The sequence below is a fragment of the Plectropomus leopardus genome, chromosome 19, assembly GCF_026936395.1.
Source record: "Plectropomus leopardus strain MGB_pleo_1.0 chromosome 19, ASM2693639v1, whole genome shotgun sequence".
Lineage (NCBI taxonomy): Eukaryota > Metazoa > Chordata > Actinopteri > Perciformes > Serranidae > Plectropomus > Plectropomus leopardus.
The window spans coordinates 29,408,883-29,428,371 of record NC_142194.1 but is presented as its reverse complement, the minus strand read 5'-3'; the positions used below and the strand labels follow the sequence as shown (position 1 = coordinate 29,428,371).

General features: G+C 39.4%; 1 protein-coding gene across 1 annotated transcript; it reads left to right on the top strand.

Annotated features, from left to right (window-relative positions):
• The first annotated feature begins 9,942 nt into the window (after positions 1-9,942).
• On the top strand, positions 9,943-19,457 carry tfam (transcription factor A, mitochondrial). Its single transcript, XM_042508094.2, has 7 exons — positions 9,943-10,244; positions 13,463-13,602; positions 13,731-13,801; positions 13,970-14,119; positions 16,655-16,750; positions 17,167-17,223; positions 17,345-19,457. Exons 1-7 carry the CDS (start codon positions 10,159-10,161, stop codon positions 17,615-17,617), a joined length of 873 nt encoding a protein of 290 aa, XP_042364028.2. The 5' UTR covers positions 9,943-10,158; the 3' UTR covers positions 17,618-19,457.
• The last annotated feature ends 32 nt before the right edge of the window (positions 19,458-19,489 follow it).

Below are 19,489 nucleotides of genomic sequence, written 5' to 3'. Positions count from 1 at the left end.
AGGCCACTCCAACTCAGGCCCCCGGGTAGTGTGCCACCCTCTGAAGCAAAATTTGCATAGTCTTATACTGCCAATTAGCTGCTGTTGCTAATAAGCTAAGCTACTATGAGAGGAATGTTCGTGAACGAGCGCTGTTTGCTTCGAGCACTCGAGTCAGGTAACTTGTGTGAGCGAGCCAGTGAGTCGGTGTAGTATTTGTGTGTGTGTGTGTGTGTCTAGAGAGAGATAAATATACCATTATCTGATTTTCACGTAAATATTACAACCGACAGCACCTGGCTCCAGGTGCTGATCCATTCTAGCAACAACCCACGACTAGTTATAGCCAGAGCTAGTGTACTAGAACCAACAGAGTACTGACAATGGATTTGATTTACAATTTATTGATATACAATATACATAAAGCGCATTGTATGTAGTTTCATTGTTATATTGTTTTTAACGTAAAACATCCTTATATTTGAAGATTAATGCTAACAGCCAGGGTTAGATTAGACTAATTAATGTCACACTCAGGAGATCCACACATTTCACATTTCAGCAGCTCCAGAGTCAGAGGCAATAGAAAAAAAGCAACTGGGTGCTAAATAAGGGCTAAATATGATTAAAATACAAAAAATAAAATATATTTTAGGTTGCTGTTTATTGCTAATATATATATATATATATATAAATATACGTGTATTTCATTCATCTTTGTCTTTCTACTGACTTACTGCAATTAATTAATTTCATTAATATCTAATAAACTCAGAAACATAAATAGCACATCTAGCAGTTGGTATATGTCCTTCTTTTGTGGTGTCCTCTCAGATAGTCTCCACCATGCTTTGCTGTGCTGCACGGGGACGATCAGGTGTGAAGAGAAAGGCATGCTGACTCGCAGATGAGGAACATGTTGTTGAGTAATGCCAGCAAAAGTAGTCTTACACTCACCACAGATTACAACTACAAAGAATATGTGAGGTTATCATTTTAAAAAACTGCATTAGATCATTTTACCCAAACAAAGAGCACATCATTGGGAAGCCTTGTATATGGTTTTAAAAAATAAGAAACAGGGAAAGGCTTGCAGAAGACAGGGAGCTGACACTCAGGATGAGGGTGCTGTCTTAGTACAGAGTACTTAGTACAAAGTACAGGAGAGAGGGTTCGACATACTTTTATAGGCCTGGGTGGGAAACCACTTTTGGAGATGAGGCTTGTGTTTGTTGTGTTAAGTTTGTTCTTGTCACAGTGAATTACTTGCTTGGAAATTAGCTTTTGCTGTGTTAAGCTCAGCATTTGTCTATAGTGTTTCATATGAAAGGCCTACAAATATTAATCCTTTTTTAATAATTTATCAGACTTTGATGCTTTGTCAGCTTGCCCGTCCCTCTGTCCAAGGTTTTTCCTTTGTTTAAAAAGGTCTAGGCTACTTCATTGTTCTATGTCGTCACACTACTGTTAATATAAGAGAGTGATTTTAATTTTAATCTGCTAATTAATTGTATGAATTAGTCAGATCTGTGCTCCAGAGGAGAGCTTTCGTTAGGCTGTGTAATATTGCCCTCTACTGGATTTATATGTCAATGAACTGCATTAAACTAGAGCCTTCTGTGTTTTTATAACCCGCTTTGAAATAGTTCCTCCAGCACCCAGTGCTCCTATTGTAAGTTACCAATATACAATAACAAGATTACATTTGTAATAACATAATATAAATACAATACAGTAGTGTTAGAATAATTCCCCATTAAGCCTAGTATGTTTCATTTTTCTAAATGATTTACCCTGTGATCTCATTCAGGTCTTTCAGCTTTCCTCCCTTTGCCATCAATGAAAAAATCAGCTGAGCTGAAACATAATAAAGACAAATGGAGTCAACAGAATCACAAACCTAAAAATATTCACCCTTAAATTACATTTCTGTTTACAGTAATGTTTTTACATTATTTATTAGTCTCAAATATGCACTCTTAATCCATATCAATACTTATGTACCATAAAATGGCACTCTCCTATCAAGCACCATGTTATCTTTGACAAAGCTGACATGTAACTCACTCTGAGCTGTAAAATAAATCACACAAGCCTTTTCTCCCCTTTAACTCCTTAATGTTAGATGATATTACTCAGGAGCAGGAGTACTTACTCTGTTAGCATATCTGTTATTGCTTCGTAAATCTACTTCTTTTAGCAACAGATAATCCCATATTGTGCTTTAATGCACATCTTAATTTAGCTAAAATATGCTGATAATATAAAGAATGATTATTTAGAGGTCTTGCCCTGTTAAAGCTCATCACAAATGGTCTTCTCTGCTGTAACTCCATTGCTCCGCTAGCAATTAATGCTACTTCCGGGAACAGTCGAGATGCTCCATGTTCCGTCATTGCTGTGAAAAAAACGGTCCATTGGAGCGAACAACGATGACCGACTCTCTCTTAAAGAAATCTGGCCAGAGCCTAAATTAACATGTGCATTAAAGCATGATATTGGATTATCTGCCGCTAAATTAGTCGATTTACAAAGCAATAACAGATATGCCAACAGAGTAAGCTAGCGTTAGTAAATGGACTATACTTGTGTAGTGCTTTTCTAGTCTTATTGACCACTCAAAGCACTTTAACACTACATGTCACATTCACCTGACACTGGTGACTGAGGCTACCGTACAAGATGCCACCTGCTACTCAGTAATCATTCACACACACTCACACTCTGATGACGCAGCATCAGGATCAATTTGGGGTTCAGTATCTTGCCCAAGGATACTTTGACATGTTGTCCAGAGGAGCTGGGGATCGAACCGCTGACCTTCTGATTAGAGGACGACCCACTCTACCTCTGAGCCACAGCCGTCTGTATATACTGAACACATTTCGTTAGCCGCTAACAGCCTGTGAGTTTAAAATGTCCTGCTCTTGAGTAATTTCATCTAACATTAAGGAGTTAAAGGGGAGAAAGGGCTTTTGTGATTTATTTTACAGCTCAGAGTTACATGTCAGCTTTGTCAAAGATAACATGGTGTTTGACAGCAGAGTGCTATTTTGCACAGCACGAGCACAACCAAAGGCAGGGTCACAGCGCCCGCATAGTTATCACCACGATCACGCACAGTCAGGGTTGCGGCCAGGATCCAGGAAAGCTAGGAAACAAGGGAGTGGGGAGGCAACGGGATTAGCGTAGTGCAGTTCAACAGACCAAGGTGGTGAGCAGTAGAAAGGATAAGCACTCAGTGAGGATCCTAGAGTCACTGATCAGTAATTATGACTTAATTATGAATGCCAGAGAGCAAGGGCGTAACTTTGAGTTGAACATTGGGGGGTTGAGTGACACAGGCTGCATGAGCCGCTCAGGTAGAGAGACAGATCACTAGTGAAAATATAGCATAAATCACATTTACAACTAGGTTTAGGTTTAGGTTTAGGTTTATTTGTCCAAAGAACACACAGAATAACAAACTATCAAAGGTTTTAACCATAAACCTCAAAGCAATAAGACAACTTTACGATACAACACACCTTACAATCCAACAGGATTGTATAATGGACTTAACCTTGCTTACATTACAGCAAAATGTCATTTTTTGAACTTGCTAACTAAATTTTATATTCTTTGTATTCTTTGCTTTACTGATGATTATCAATACACTAGTGTGTTTTATCTCATTGTCTCTGTGAATTAGCCCATTCTGTGTGGGCACTGCCCTACTTTATGCAAAAAGGACCAAAAGTTTGTTTACGCCTCTGTATATAAACATTCTATACCTCAAAAGAAACTTTAAAGCCTTCTCTTTCATGTGAAAAAAAACACGTTTCTAACTTGTTCCAGTCTTGGGAAATTGGCTGTTGAATATAGGTGGGTTCAGCCCAAAGTGCCATTTCTGAACCAAAATCTTGAGAAAAAGAGGTTTTTGTGTCGGCTGTCATTTTCAGGTGTATAAGTGCAATTTGCTCATTTATATTTTACTTTAGTGATACCTCAACATCTGTACAGTTGTTCTCTTGTAAAAAAAAACAACATAATAAACACTGACAAATGACTTTTGATGACAAAAGATAAAAGATTTAGCCCCTAACCCTATTTACTGACAAAAACGACCCAGCATTGTTTTGTCTTTTTTTGTTTACATTTTTTTTACTGTGTGTGTGTGTGTGTGTGTGTGTGTGTGTGTGTGTGCGTGTGTGTGTCTGTGTGTGTCTGTGTGTGTGTGCAAGCGTGAGTGTGTGTGTACGTGTGTGTTTAGGCTATAACGTGTGGATCACTGTGTGTGTTTATGTGCGGAGAAACACTGGGCTGGTTTCGGTTCGGTCCGGCGGGTTTTTAGCAGAAACACGGCCACTTTGGACTCTGATCTTTCTTCCTGTGACCATCTTTTCAGCATGTAGTATAGGCGACACTCACACACACACGTACCCACACACAGAGGCGCGTTATGCAGGTGTAACATCCAATTGGGTCCGCACCCCGCACTCCAAACCCGGACGAATTATGAAGAACAGGCCGCCGTCGGCTCGCCTCAAACACACTAGATCGTGAGATTTCCAGACCACTATATGAGTGTTGGCTGCTCATTCTCCTATATGAGTGTTGCCAACTTTCTGGTAAAATCAGACGACTGTCCAAACTCTCTGGAGACTTTTTTATTTAAACTTTCTTCTCAAAGCGACCTACGAAGTTGAGCGAGCCGCCGTAAACACCGCCCGGTCCGAGCAGCATCAGCAGCAGCAGGCTGTGTTAAATAACAGCTCAGAGACACAGAGACAGCAGGACTAACTTTCATTCATTCAACATTTGACCACGAGTCAAATGTTGAATGAACGAAAGTGGTGGCGCTGAAGCTCTAGCAATATCGTACCTCCTGTTGGGAAGACATTTTCATTCTTTTTGCTGGGCTTTCTTTTTCCCCTCAGCTCTCTTCATACCACCGCGAATGCTTCCGAAACATAACGTTTAAGGGATGCTCAGCTCCGTGGTGGGCGAAACCAAATCTCAGCGCCTTTTTACTGCCATTGAGAAAATCTACCATATTGTCGTGTTTATAATACCTAACATTCATTTTAAATAATTATGATATGATATTGGGGGGGTTGTGGTGGCTGGTTTAAATTATTGGGTGGGTTGCAACCCACCCCCCCATAAATTACGCCTATGCCAGAGAGCAGTGATAGAAAAGAAAGAAAAGAGAGAGGAAGCAGAGCCAGAGTGGCAGGTCTGAACGGACTCAAAACCACCCCCACTGGATCGGGCCGAAAGCTCTGCCACCTCCCCCTCCTCCCCATCACACGGACGGGGATTTCAACTGAGCACAAGAAACTTGTGCTCCAGGAATATACACATTAAAAAACTAGGGTCACTAATCAGCTATTATGGCTTAAATATAAAGGTCAGAGAGCAGTGTTAGTCCCACTGCTCTCTGACCCCTATAGAAAGTAGCGGCAGGTTAAACCTATGTCAGCCTAACTATGGGCTGGTCCAGGCAACCTGAGCAAGCCCTAATTATAAACTTTATCAAAGTGGAAGGTCTTAAGTCTACCCTTAAAAGTGGAAACGGTGTCTGCCTCCCTGACCGAAACTGAAAGATGGTTCCGTAAGAGGGGAGCATGGTAGCTGAAGGCTCTGGTTCCTATCCTGCATTTGGAAACTTTGGGAACAACAAGTAATCCTGCATTTTCAGAGCACAGTGATCTTGAGGGTTGGTAAGGAACTATGAGCTGCGACAGATAGGATGGAGCCTGACAATTTAGAGATTTGTAAGTAAGGAGGAGGATTTTAAATCCAGTCCTGGATTTTACATGGAGCCAGTGCAACAAAGCTAAAACAGGAGAAATATGGTCCCTTTTCTTGGTTCCCGTTAGAACATGTGCAGCAGTGTTCTGCACCAGTTGGAGAGACCTAAGTGATTTGTTGAGGCAACCGAATAAAAGGGAATTACAGTAATCCAGCCTAGAGGTGACAAATGCGTGTACTAATTTTTCAGCATCTGTCTGGGATAGGATATGTCTAATCTTTGCGATTTTATGCAAGTAAAAGAAAGCAGTCCTTGAAGTTTGTTTTATATGGGAGGCAAAAGATAAATCTTGATCAAATAAAACTCTGAGGTTCCTTAAAGATGTGCTAGAGGCCAAGGTAATGCCATCTAGAGAAATTACATTGATAGAAAGGGAGTTTCTGACGTGTTTGGGGCCAAGAACAATAACTTCAGTTTTGTCTGAATTCAACATCAAGAAATTACGACTCATCCAGGCTTTTATGTCCCTAAGACATGTTTGAAGACTAGATAGCTGATCAATTTCATCTGGTTTCATAGATAAACACAATTGCGTATCATCAGCATAACAATGAAAATTTATAATGTTTTCTAATAATGTTGCCTAGAGGAAGCATATATAAAGTAAAAAGGATTGGTCCAAGCACAGAACCTTGTGGCACTCCGAAGCAGACCTTAGTATGTGTGGAGGATTGATCATTGATGTGAACAAATTGGGAATAATCTGATAAGTAAGATTTAAACCAGGTTAGTGCTGTTCCTTTAAGGCCAATTAACTGTTCCAGTCTGTGCAGTAAGATTTGATGGTCAATGGTGTCAAAAGCAGCACTGAGATCTAAAAGGATTAAAACAGAGACCAGACCTGAATCAGAAGCAATCAGTAAGTCGTTACTAATTTTAACTAGTGCTGTCTCTGTACTATGAAAAAGTCTGAAGCCTGACTGAAAGTCCTCAAATAAACTATTATCTTGGAGAAAGTCACAGAGTTGATTAGCAACCACTTTCTCAAGTATTTTAGAAATAAAGGGGAGATTAGATATCAGTCTGTAGTTTGCTAAAACCTCTGGATTGAGAGTGGGCTTCTTTAGAAGAGGTTCAATGACAGCTACTTTAAAGGACTGTGGTACATAGCCTGTTAATAAAGATGCATTGATTATATCTAATAAAGAATTGTCTAATTAGGGTAAAGCTTCCTTAAGTAGCCAAGTTGGGATGGGGTCTGGCAGGCATGTTGATGGCTTAGATGCAGAAATCAGAGTAGAGAGTCGGTGAAGGTCAATGGGGGATAAACGGTTCAAATAAATTCCAGGCCTTGCTGCCATATCCAAGTCCAGGGTCAGGTCAGTTGAGGGCAAGAGGTGATGGATTCTATCTCGAATAGTTATAATTTTATCATTAAAGAAACTCAGAAAGTCATCACTGCTTAGGGCCGAAGGAATACAGGGCTCTATGGAGCTGTGACTCTGAGTCAGCCTGGCTACAGTGTTGAAAAGAAACCTGGGATTGTTTTTATTTTTCTCAATTAATGGTGAGCAAGTTGCTCTGGCATGGCAGAGGGCCTTCTTATACATTTTAAGACTGTCCAGCCAGACTAAACGGGACTCTCCAAGGTTGGTTGAATGACAATTTCTTTCAAATTTTCGTGATGTTTGTTTCAATTTGTGGATCTGGGGGTTAAACCATGGGGCTAATATTCTATGTTTCATTAATTTCTTCTTGAAAGGTGCAACAGAGTCAAAAGCTGATCGCAGTGAGCCAGAAGCACTATCAATGAGACAATCAATTTGAGAATGACTTAAGTTAGTAAGAGTATTCTCAGTCACTGTAAGACATGGTAATGATGTCAATGCAGAAGGAATCAATTTCTTAAATTTAGCGACTGCTGAATCAGATAGATATCTAGAATAGTAACTCTTACTGAGGGGCTTGTAGTCGAGTAATAACAAATTGAAAGTTATTAAATAATGGTCAGACAGAGCGGGATTCTCGCTGAATACTAATAAATCTTCAATATTGATGCCGTATGCTAGGACAAGATCTAGGGTGTGGTTGTAGCGGTGGGTGGAAGCCAACTGAATCCAAGAGCGTGGAGAAAGCAGAACTAAGGCTTTCATTAATATCCATGTGAATGTTAAAATCCCCTATGATAATTCCTTTGTCTGATTTAAGCACTAAACTTGATATAAGCTCAGAGAATTCAGATAGAAATTCAGAGTATGGGCCGGGGGCGCGGCACACTATAACAAATAGAATTGGCTGTAGAGTTTTCCAGGATGGTTAAGAAAGACTAAAAAAAAGGCTTACAAATGGACTATAATTTAGCTTAGCTTTAGGATGAATTGCTAAGCTTGAATCAAAAATAGCAGCGACTCCCCCTCCTCGGCCAGTGTTGCGTGCAACGTAACTATATAACCAGGAGAAGTGGATTCATTCAGGCTAGCGTACTCATCAGGACAAAGCCAGGTCTCTGTGAGGCAGAATAAATCAATATGGTTATCCAATATTAAATCAGTGACTAAAAGAGCCTTGGTTGATATGGATCTAATGTTTAAGAGTCCGCATTTAATTCTCCTGTTATGATGCTGTTTGACAGGAGATGCATTCATTTTTATGATATTTTTTGTACAACTCCCCTTTTATTTATTTTAGATTTAAACAAATGAAGTGGTCAGGGGACAGACACCGTTTTTATAACATTTACATTATGGGTGTGTGACTGTGCTAGAGGAAGCTCGGAGAAGCGTGTAAGACTGCGACTCTGCACCCTAGTCCCAACTCTGGGATGTCATGGCTTTGGGCTTCTAATAAACTCAGCCAGATTCCTAGAGAGGAGAGCAGCTCCATCCAAAGCTGGATGGATGCTGTCCCTCCGAATAAGACCAGGTTTACCCCAAAAAGAGTGCCAATTATTCACAAATTTAAGGGTGAGTGTTTTCAGCTTTGTGATTCTGTTGACTCCATTTGTCTTTATTATGTTTCAGCTCAGCTGATTTTTCATTGATGGCAAAGGGAGGGAAGCTGAAGGACCTGAATGAGATCACAGGGTAAGTCTTTTAGAAAAAGAAACACACTAGGGTTAATGGGGAATTATTCTAACACTACTGTATTGTATTTATATTATGTTATTACATATGTAATCTTGTTATTGTATATTGGTAACTTACGATAGGAACACTGGGTGCTGGAGGAACTATTTCGAAGCGGGTTTTAAAAACACAGAAGGCTCAAGTTTAATGCAGTTCACTAATGTATAAATCCAGTAGAGGGCAATATTACACAGCCTGATGAAGGCTCTCCTCTGGAGCACAGATCTGACTAATTCATGCATTCACATGCAGTGGTTTACGCTTTGTATTAAAATCACTCTCTTATATTAACAGTAGTGTGACGGCATAGAACAATGAAGTAGCCTCGACCTTTTTATATAAAAGCATTATATAGGTATATATATATATATATATATATATATATATATATATATATATATATATATATATATATATATATATATATATATATATATATATGTATGTATATATATATAGATATAGATATAGATATAGATATGTGTGTGTGTGTGTGTGTGTATATATTTAATATTTATTATATATATTTTATTTATATTTTTTGAATTTTAATTATATTTAACCCTTATTTGGCACTCAGTCGCTTGAAATGCTGCTGAAATGTGTGAATCTTTCGAGTGTGAGATTAACCAGTCTAGTCTAAACCTAGCTGTTCACATTTATCTTTAAATATTAGCACGTTTTACTTAAAAAAAAAGTACAATATAATAATATAATATAATAATCAAACCACAGACAATGCGCTCCGTGTATATTGTAAATCAATGCGGTTATTGACTGCTATGTAGCGAAAATCAGAGTTTTGTCTCTCCGTAATGTATACAAATGGTCCAACAGACACTTCCGGGAACTATTCGAAGCCTCCATGAGTCACGTGACACCCGAGCATTTTGAACCTCCGTTGTCATTACTTATTTCATGGATCTATTATAAATCTAGATACAGCCGCCTCATTCATTCCTATGAGAGCTGCTCAGTGGCCATGACTTCCTTATAATACATCCATGGTTTATTCTAGTGCACTGATGAGTGCACTAGTTATAGCTATATCCGATCGTCAGATCCATTCATCAACGGCGATGTAGGCGGAAACGGAAGTAAGCCGTATTGACCTTTTCCCACCATGCACCGGGAGAAACTGAAGGCGCCTTTTACAGCAAGTTTACAGCCCATGCATGTCAACAAGGAGGAGGGAAGAGGCTCTGCTAACATTAGAAACATCTAATGCGTGCATATAACAGCCCACTGCTTTTGTGGAATAATCCGCCTGTGTCTTATTCCTCCGTGTAGCGTCCTTTGACGGTTCATCACACCGACATGGCTCCGTTCAGCTTAATGACAGCCAGTGTTAGCTGGCTGGCTAAGTCCTTCAGTGTTCTCTCCCGCACAAGCACCCTGGCAAGGTAGCTAACCTCTACTTACTGTACTCAGTCAGCTAGCTCCGGTTAATGTGGCTGAGCTGCCAAAGGAGCAAGCTTTAGCATGCTATTTGCATGCTGTTAGCACGCTCCTATTTTGATTTTAAAATGAGATACGTTAACAGAAAGGTGGTTTGGAGAGGGCAGCATTTGTTAGCATTAGCATTAGTTCGGGGTAGATCAGATGAGTGAATGACTTTGTGACCCTCAGTAAACTAGGTTATATAGCTAACATCGTATTTTAATGAGCAGACAGTTCCAGCTACTCACTGACGCGTTTATTATAATAGCAACTCTCATATATGTTAGCAGCCTTTTGCGTTATTATATAACAATACATATAGCACGTCTGCGTGTTCATAGGAACGACCACTAGTTATAGCTATATCCGAAACTGAATACATGCCTGTGTCATTCGTTCAGGCCTCGAGCTGGATTAGTTTGCTGTGCAGCAAGTGCAGCAGTTAAAAGGGTATTGAAATAAATGCTGGCTTTTTTATTTTTACAATAGGTCAGTAGAACTCAACTTGTTTTGCTTTAGGGCCGTAAAATCGTAAAATCACAAGAGGCCAGGAACCAGTTGGGGCAGCCTTATACATGTTTCTGGGATTTTAGGACATTTTCTGGGGTTTTAGCATGTTTCTTTGATTTTAGGACCTTTCTGGGACTTTAGAAAGTTTCCAGGATTTAAGGACATTTGTAGGATTTTAGGATCTTGTATGAATTATGGGACATTTCTCAGATTTTCAGATGTTTCTCTGAGGACATTTCTAGGAGTTTTAGACATTTTAGGACGTTTCTGGGTTTTAGGACAATTCTAAGACTTTCGCATTTTCTAGAACTTAAGGACATTTGTAGGATTTAGGGACATTTCCAGGATTTTGGGACATCTCTTGGATTTTTGGACATTTCTAGCATATTATGACATTAGGGTCTTAGCTGGGACCTCTGTTTGGTTCTGGGGGATCATCTACTGGCACTTTTTTTAATAACCAAGCTTTATTTTGATTCTGTTTTGTGCACTCCCTTTTTTATTGTGAATTAGATTATTGAATTATATGGTTGAGGGAGCCATCTGGTACCCTATAGGGCCATAAGTTGAGTGTCACTGTAATAGTATGACTGGAGGCCATAACATAAAGATAGTCTGGCAATACTTAAAAATAAGTAAATAAATAAATAAATAAGACTGTTTTCCATCCACATTAAAAAGACAGTGCTGATTTGATCTGTGGGATATATGCTGAATTATGTAGTTTACTCAAACTAACAAAGATGTTGGGGTTAGTGGAGTTTTGTTTCTGTAAAGTTCACACCAGAGAGAATGAATGCTATGGTGTTCTCTACATTTTGTCATATTATAGGTGTTCAGCCACATCCAAACCAGATTCATTACATTGAAATAATGCACATGTGGTAAGTTCAGGCTTCGAGCTGACTTTGGTTTTCTGTAACAGGTGCAGCAGTTAAAAATGTCTTGAAGTTAATGCTGTGTGGCTTTTTTTGTAATAAAGTATGACTCAAGCCCATAACATACAGATGGTCCACCAAAACTTTGCATTATTGAAACTGATTTCCATCCACAGTGAAAGAACATTGCTGCTTTTATCTCTGGGATATATATATGCTGAGTTATTTAGTAATTTAGTATTTAGTCTATTTAAACCCTGGATCAGCATCAGTTTTCTTGTGCATCAGTCAAATGCCTTTCATAAGAATTTAAACCTTTAAAACGTGTGCAAAGTTGGTTTCATTTCTTTCAGAAACAGGTGGGAAAAGGCAATAAGCACCTTTGCAGGAAAGGTCCTATTAATTGCGAAAAAACCCTAAACCAAATAAAAACCTATCAAAGGTAATAATAAAAAGAAACATATTTTTATTATAATTATTATTATTATAATCACGTACTTGACAGTAAAAAAAAAATAAATTATATATATATATTTATATATATATATATATATATATATATATATATATAATTACTGCAATTTGTTTATATTTATTGTTATATTAGCACTTTTTCCAGGTAATTTCCTGTTATTTTTGTCATGCTTATTTCAGGTTATTCTCTTGTAACATTTTTTTTAAAACTAATTTTTTGCTATTTTTGGTCATTTCATGTTATGTTGCCCATTACCTTCTTTCCAGTTTTTTTCTTCTTTTTTTAATCAAGCCAAGGGTTAACAAAAAAAAAATCCCAGGTAATTTCCTGTTTGATTTTTAAATTGTTTTTTTTTTTTTTTTTGCTTCTTTTAGGTAGTTTTCTTGTAACTTTTGTTTGTTACTAATTTCTTGCTATTTTTGGCCAGACTGCAGCATGGTGCAGCAATACAACTGGCGTTTTGAGTGAGTGAGTTGAAGAGTTGCACTATTGACTGAGGACGTGGCATTGCTGTTTTCCTATTGGCTGTTAGGTGCATACACTGTGGACGCCAAGCCCTTATGAAGTGCACCAGGCGTTGATGCGAAATTTACATAGTAGCCAAAAGTGGAATTACACCGTTTGGGTCAGTAGCGTGATGCCCAGCGGCCCGGAAAGACTTTCCCCATTGACTTACATCGGGAAAGAGACATCGGCAAATTTTTTTTTTATGAGTGTCAAAACCCCCGGCAAATGTCTTCTATTACTATCTAGATTTAAACCATCCAGTCCGATAGCATTTGGAAAGTCTAAAAGAGTCGCAAGATTACATTTTTTAGACCAGTACATCTGGGTATTTTTCACATTTCTATACCTGGAAAAAGAGCTTTTTCTGCTTTCTGTGCCAATGACCGGCTCTCATAGGATTGATTGAGCCCCCCCCTCCCAACGCCTGTATCCAGACTTCCCTATAATACATCCATGGTGGATGCGCTGACAGACGCTGGTGGTCCCGCATTGCTGGAAAGTGAAATTAGTTACATCATTTGAGATTGTTTGGTGATAATCTTTTTTTGTCTTATAGTTGTTGCTTGAGAAACACTGAAATACTTATCAAATTAATTGTTGATTTTTTTGCCATTTATCAGTCAATTAATTGAACAATTGTTTGGTCATAGAGATGTTCAAACAAGTGTGCTCTGACATTCTGAGAAGTAGGTACAACTACAGTATCATTCAATTGCAAGATTTGTGATTTTTTTTGTTGTTGTTTGTTTTTTTATTTTGTAAAGTTCACAACAGAAAGAATGGATGCTATGGTGTTCTCTTCACACTCTAGGTGCACCAGTGTCCTCTCAGCTGCATACGTCAACCCAGTCAAATGTCTGACCTCTCAGGCCTCTCCTCCAAAGAGACCTCTGAACGGATACTTGAGATACGTAATGCAACAGAAGCCAATCATCACCAGACACCAACCAGGTTAAGCTGCAACACTTGACACTTAGGTTTTTGATTTTATAAACTTGCTGCACTTCAGTGGCAGTCACAGCTTGGCTTACATCAAACAGCGTGAAAGAAGCTTATTAAAATCCCATTGTTGCCCTCAGAGATCAAATCAGTGGACGTCATCAGGATGCTCGGCCAGCAGTGGAGAGCATTGACCCCGGAACAGAAACGGGTATTTCAATGCTTTATTTGTTAAACAGTATAAAGTGTATGCCTTTTAATTCAAGTTTTTAACAGTGCCTTGAGTACAGACATTTTCTGTCGGCAGAGTGTCTCTCCATGGGGTCTGTCAATCTGTAATTGTGACCCAAGTTTTTGTTGGTCTTTCTGTCCCTTGCAGCCTTTTCAGGAAGCCTATCAGCAGGCTAGAGAGCAGTTTAAGGTGGACTTCGAGCGCTACCAGGCCCAGCTAACCCCAGTACAGGTCCGGCAACAAGCCTTGGAAAAGAGCCAGAGGCTGGCCAAGAGGAAGGCCAGTCGCAAAAAAAGGGTAAGAGACAGGGAACAAAGAAAGTCTTCAGGGCTCTTTTTTCAAGTTTCAAGATAGATTTTCATTTATGTGCTCTTAGAAACCAGGGGCCATATTTATAAAATGTTCTGAGTATGCTCTCGGAGAGTGCCCAAATTAGCAAAAAAATTAAATATTTTACAAAGGAGTCAAAGACTGGGAGTGATTTAGAAAAATTCACAGGGCAATTCTGAGGAAGTAAGGGACAGAAATGTATCTTGGTGAGGAGGTTTGATTGACCTTCTGTCTATGATGCATTATTTTAACCGACGTGATTGGTTGTCACGGACAGGCCCTTTGCAAGCCTGCACAGTGTGACACCCAGTCAGTTAACCCAATTAAATGAACTGCATCACAATAAGACCGAACGTGCTTTTTGTGTGATCACACTGCTGCACCTGAACATTTTGCCACCCGAGAATGATAAGGTTCTATCTGCATTTTGAGAGGTTTTGAGATACTGAGCTTCAAAGTTTTGTATTCCAAATGGAAAAAATGATATGAACCTTCTTGTTTACTTTAAAAAAGGTCCAAAATGCATATAACTCATAAAAGTACCTTACATAATGTTTGTAAGTTGTCACAGAATAAGGATATATAAATAACTACATTTTGACAAAAGTGTTAAAAAAGAACCTTATAATTCTAATTTCGAGTTGTGATCACTTTTCTGGCATTTTATCATTGTAACATTTGGTGGGCGATATGAGCTTACCTCTAATGACACTGACAACAAACATTATCCCTGCACCATCTAATCTGTAGTGTTTCATTAACTCACTGTCATCCAGGGATTGGAGAATATTTCTACTACCGCTTTCTTTTTCCCCATTTTCTCCTCTGATTAAGAAATTCTTAAGTCTCTTAAAACTCCTCCTTTCGTCTAATAATTTTTCATATTAAGTGCTCTTGCAGACAGACAGCATTCTATAGAAAGATGTCCATCCAAAGTGATGTAAAAGTCGCATTGAATTCCGATACGGGTCACATGGCTGTTTAGACTGAGGTCTCACTTCAAAAAATTCAGATCTGTATCTGATTTAGATCCACATATGAAAGTGGCCAAAATATTATTTAACACTTGGGCCCATTGTGAAAATCAGATACAGTACATCTATATTGGAATTCTGTGCAACTTTTATGTCACTCTAGATCAACATCCTTCTATAAACTGAAGAAAACTCCATCCGTCTGCATCCATTTTCTCCTCTATAGGTTTCACAATCAGTCTAGAATAGCACATAGACGTTGAGAATTGCCATAGGTAGAGACTGACGAAGCCCTTTGCTTCAGTCACACACTGCCTGTGCCCTTATGTGACGTCTTGTTCTTCTGGACATGCAGGTCACTTCAGGGCCATGATCAGTTCACATCGGAGTCTCATATTGGCCACGTTTTAAACGATAATGTGAACAGCTACATTCAAAATTGAAGCTAGAAAGATATCTGAATTGAGCACTATGGTTTGCAGTGTAAATGTAGTGTTTTTCACCACTGTTTATTGGTCAAACAACTCTCTTTGGTCTTTTAACAGTTGTGAAAAATGCAGAAAATGGAATCTGTTCCAGGGCTTCCCCTAGGTTTACTGGTTTGTGGGGGGTTACCTGGGCTGGATCAGGATGGTCTCATGCGGGACCCCTCTCTGCAGCTCCTATTACCAGCCTATATATTTATTTATCCATTTATTTACTGACTTCAGTCTTGTAGAGCCAGAAGGAGTATTTTCTCTCTGACAGCCAAGTTGGATCAAAGCCTGTCATCCTGTGGTGAGTCCTGTGCTACTTGTTAGGGGATGCAGTTTCAACAGGAGAGCTGGTAGTGTTCTGTTTGGGACTTGGACCTGCACCAGGAGAGCTGCTCGCACTCTGGCGGTACTTTGACTAGCAGCAGGCTAATGTTTGCATCTTCACCACTGATGTTTTTTTTATGTAGTGTGCATCTAAAAAATGTGGATATTTTTGCCTGCTTTGTAGACAGTTGGGGTTGTTGTCTTTCTGTTAATGATTTACTTGATGGTTTCAGACTATTGGTCTACGTTAGGTGACATATCACTCACAAAAGCCTCAGTGCACGATGTCTCCTTTGCCCCACTCTACTTCCTTCCTCATTGTGTGTGACTCACTGTGCTAAGGCCTTCAACTGGAAGTCAGTAGTGCTCCTGCTCTGTGAGCCACACAGTGCTGAAGCAGAACCACATCTTCGACTTGATATTTCAACAATGTAGAAGTTTGACTTTGCTGACAGTATTTTGTAGTGTGTCACAGCAGAGCCCACGCTGTAAAAAGCAGTGCATCAGGACAGAGCAATGCAGGGGGCACACAACCAGAGCATTGAAGTTAGGCCTTTCTACGGGAGTGAAACATGAACTGGAATAACCCCAGTCAGCAATCTGAGTACTAAACTCCATTATATCAAGTACTATTTCATTGTCCAATATGTGTAATAATACATATACATATGCTGTGTGTCTGTTCGTATTTGTTTGTTTGTGTGTGTGTGTGTGTGCGCATGATCCAGGAGTTAAAGACTCTGGGGAAGCCGAAGCGTTCACGCACTGCATTCAATATTTTCATGTCCGAGCACTTTTTGGAGGCCAAAGGAAGCAACTCACAGGTCAGTAATCTCAGCACCATGACATGACATCTGAAGGGACATTTTTTGGCACAATGTTGTGTGAGACAATCACTGGTAGTAGTAGCAACGCATAGACTGGTCTGCCAGTTATGGAAGCGCATTGCATTCACAAAATTTTAAAAAATTGACACCTTATCTCTGAATAAAAAGAGGCGTCTGTTTTCCCATTGTAATTATGAGAAAAGATCCCAATTTCAAGTTGGATATTGGACCCAGCGGCATTGTCTTCTGTTTCACAGCATGTTGGCAGCAGGAGGACAGTTAAACCATTCTCTACTTCAAACAGTTGAAGAGTCAGATGACATGCAGGCGAAATTCATTAGATGATGTGTTTGTATTGTAAAAGAATAATAATAATAATCATTAATATGTTTCTACCCCTGTTGTTCATTCAGGAAAAGATGAAGTCACTATTGCAGGAGTGGCGGAATATGTTGGGTCATCAGAAACAGGTTGGATGTACAGTTAAATATCTTTTATTCTTCTAGTTCTGGCCTTCATGCCTCTGCACATGTGAAACAAGAAATTCAGTGTTGTTCAGTATTCAGATCTCCTTTGTTTTTTCCTCCTCAGGTCTACAGACAGCTGGCTGAGGATGACAGAATCCGCTACAAGAATGAGATGAAGTCGTGGGAGGAGCACATGATTGAGATTGGACGAGATGATGTGATCCAAGAGCGGGCACTGCCTCCTAAGGACAAAGCTCCTCCTAAGAAAGGAATAAAAAAGCTTAACGCCAAAGCTAAAGCAGTGAAGAATACCACCGGCAAAGGAAAGGTCAAAACAATTGAGAAGATGACACACAGTAGCTCTACCAAAACTGCCAGGACTACCAAGAAAACATAAGATGAGTTTACCTACTGAGTCCAGAGGAAAAACAGAGTGCTAATGACAGCTGAAGATACAAGTTGTTGTGACCCAGGACTCTGCTCTGCCTCTTGTTTTCTCTGACTTCAACCTCAGAAAGTTGCCAGTGGTCATAAATGCTTCATAGGTTCAACAGGGCAGAGCCTTTCCAGCATTCAGACAGATCCAGATCATATCACAAACACGCAGTATCTCTTCTCTTCAGTGAAATTAACCCCAAAAGCAGACAAACACACCTTGGCTGTGATTGGTCAGTTGAATTCATCCAAATCATGTAGAGTGGGATCGTTTTACGCTTAGAAAGTGAGATACTCGATAAAAAGTAATGATTTCAGAAGCTTAGACATTTGAGTGAAGTGTTAGTCCTTATAAGAGTCACAGAGACTGTTTATTCTTCCAGAGCTCTGAGTGGAACACAATATATCTAAAGGGAATGGAAAGGTTGGCTGTTATTCTGTATTTGTTCTCGTCAACAAATCCATGCAAATTCTAAAACCAACAGTGTGTTAGTTTGCCTAATTAGCCTAATTTACAAAACCCATTGTTTCCTGCAGCTTCTCACCTCCAAATATAGATGTTTTGTGGGACCCGTCACTGTGTTTAGAGGCTTCTCAGCTCCCAAACACGTTTTTTTCAGTGACCTGTCAGTGATTTTCTTGTGGGAATAGTGTCAAGACAAGCAATTATTTTTTACAAAGACATTGCTGCATTTCTAGCAGCGTTTCAGCCCCCAGATACAGGTGGTTTTTAGGGACCCGTTGTTTTGTTTCCAGTGGCTTTTTCTGTCCCCATGTGAATTGTTATAGGGACCCGTCACTGTAATTCTTCCTTTATCTTTCAACCCCGAAACATGGGAGGTTTTTGCAGTATATCTGTGGCTTTTCAGCCCTAAACCACAACATTGTAATTTTTTGCAAACAGGAGGAAATAGTGCATTTGTAGGGGACTATATGCAGATGCGCATTAATCTATATTTGGTGCTCTAGTGAGCTTTTTGAGCAGCAGGACAGTGTTTGAATCAAAAACTGCAGTGTTTATGTTCATGATAATGAACACTCAATACAAAAATGTGCCTCACATGAAGTACCACAGCATCAGAAAGTACTGAGAGATTAATACGTTGTTGGGTTTTGGTATTTTTATCGGATTTGTTGACAAGAAGGAAAATATGGAACAACGGCAGTCTTATCCTTAACAGAGTATACATCACCTGTGGACATAAGTGCTCCTCACTGCAGCTCATTGGCCAGTGCTCACCTCTTCTCTTTCTCCTCTGAGAAAAATACCCTTTCAAACAAATGTACAGGCAGCACTTCTCTAAAGATCATAGTCCCACTGTCTCCATCAACGCAAACTGACTGAAGTCTTTGTCTCAGGGCTGCTGTTGGTTTATCATCACCTTGTACAGTTGCAACCTCAAACTGTGAAATCCTGCCATTTGTCATTTCTAACAGAACAATACTGACTGACATTTTGTTTTTTTATTAAACATCAATTGTTCTGAATGATGCAAGCTCCATATGAGATGCTTCTTGTTCTGATAACTACTGTAAAAAGCTTTCAGGATCCATAATAAAGTTCTCCTTATTCCTACAGCGCCTTCATCCAAATGATTTATTTTTATTGGCATGAATGGTCAACCTCCCCTCGGTTGCTGGCAGCAAAATACTAGCTGGTCCTTAACTATGAAGAAGATGCTTTCAGGATTTACAATTTGTTTCCCTTGTAGAATGTTTGTAGTGCTATGATAGTCACACAGCATGTTGTCTTTGTACTGTCTGTCTCCTGAATAAAAATGTACATACACCTTTCTACGAAAGTGACCTTTCATGGTGCCTAAAACATCACACA

Bases quoted from the DNA above. Each gene is read 5' to 3' on its own strand.
- tfam (XM_042508094.2), top strand. From the start codon at position 10,159: ATGGCTCCGTTCAGCTTAATGACAGCCAGTGTTAGCTGGCTGGCTAAG. The intron at 10,245-13,462 runs GTAGCTAACCTC...TTCACACTCTAG, and splicing joins CGCACAAGCACCCTGGCAAG to GTGCACCAGTGTCCTCTCAG. The intron at 17,224-17,344 runs GTTGGATGTACA...TTTCCTCCTCAG, and splicing joins TGTTGGGTCATCAGAAACAG to GTCTACAGACAGCTGGCTGA.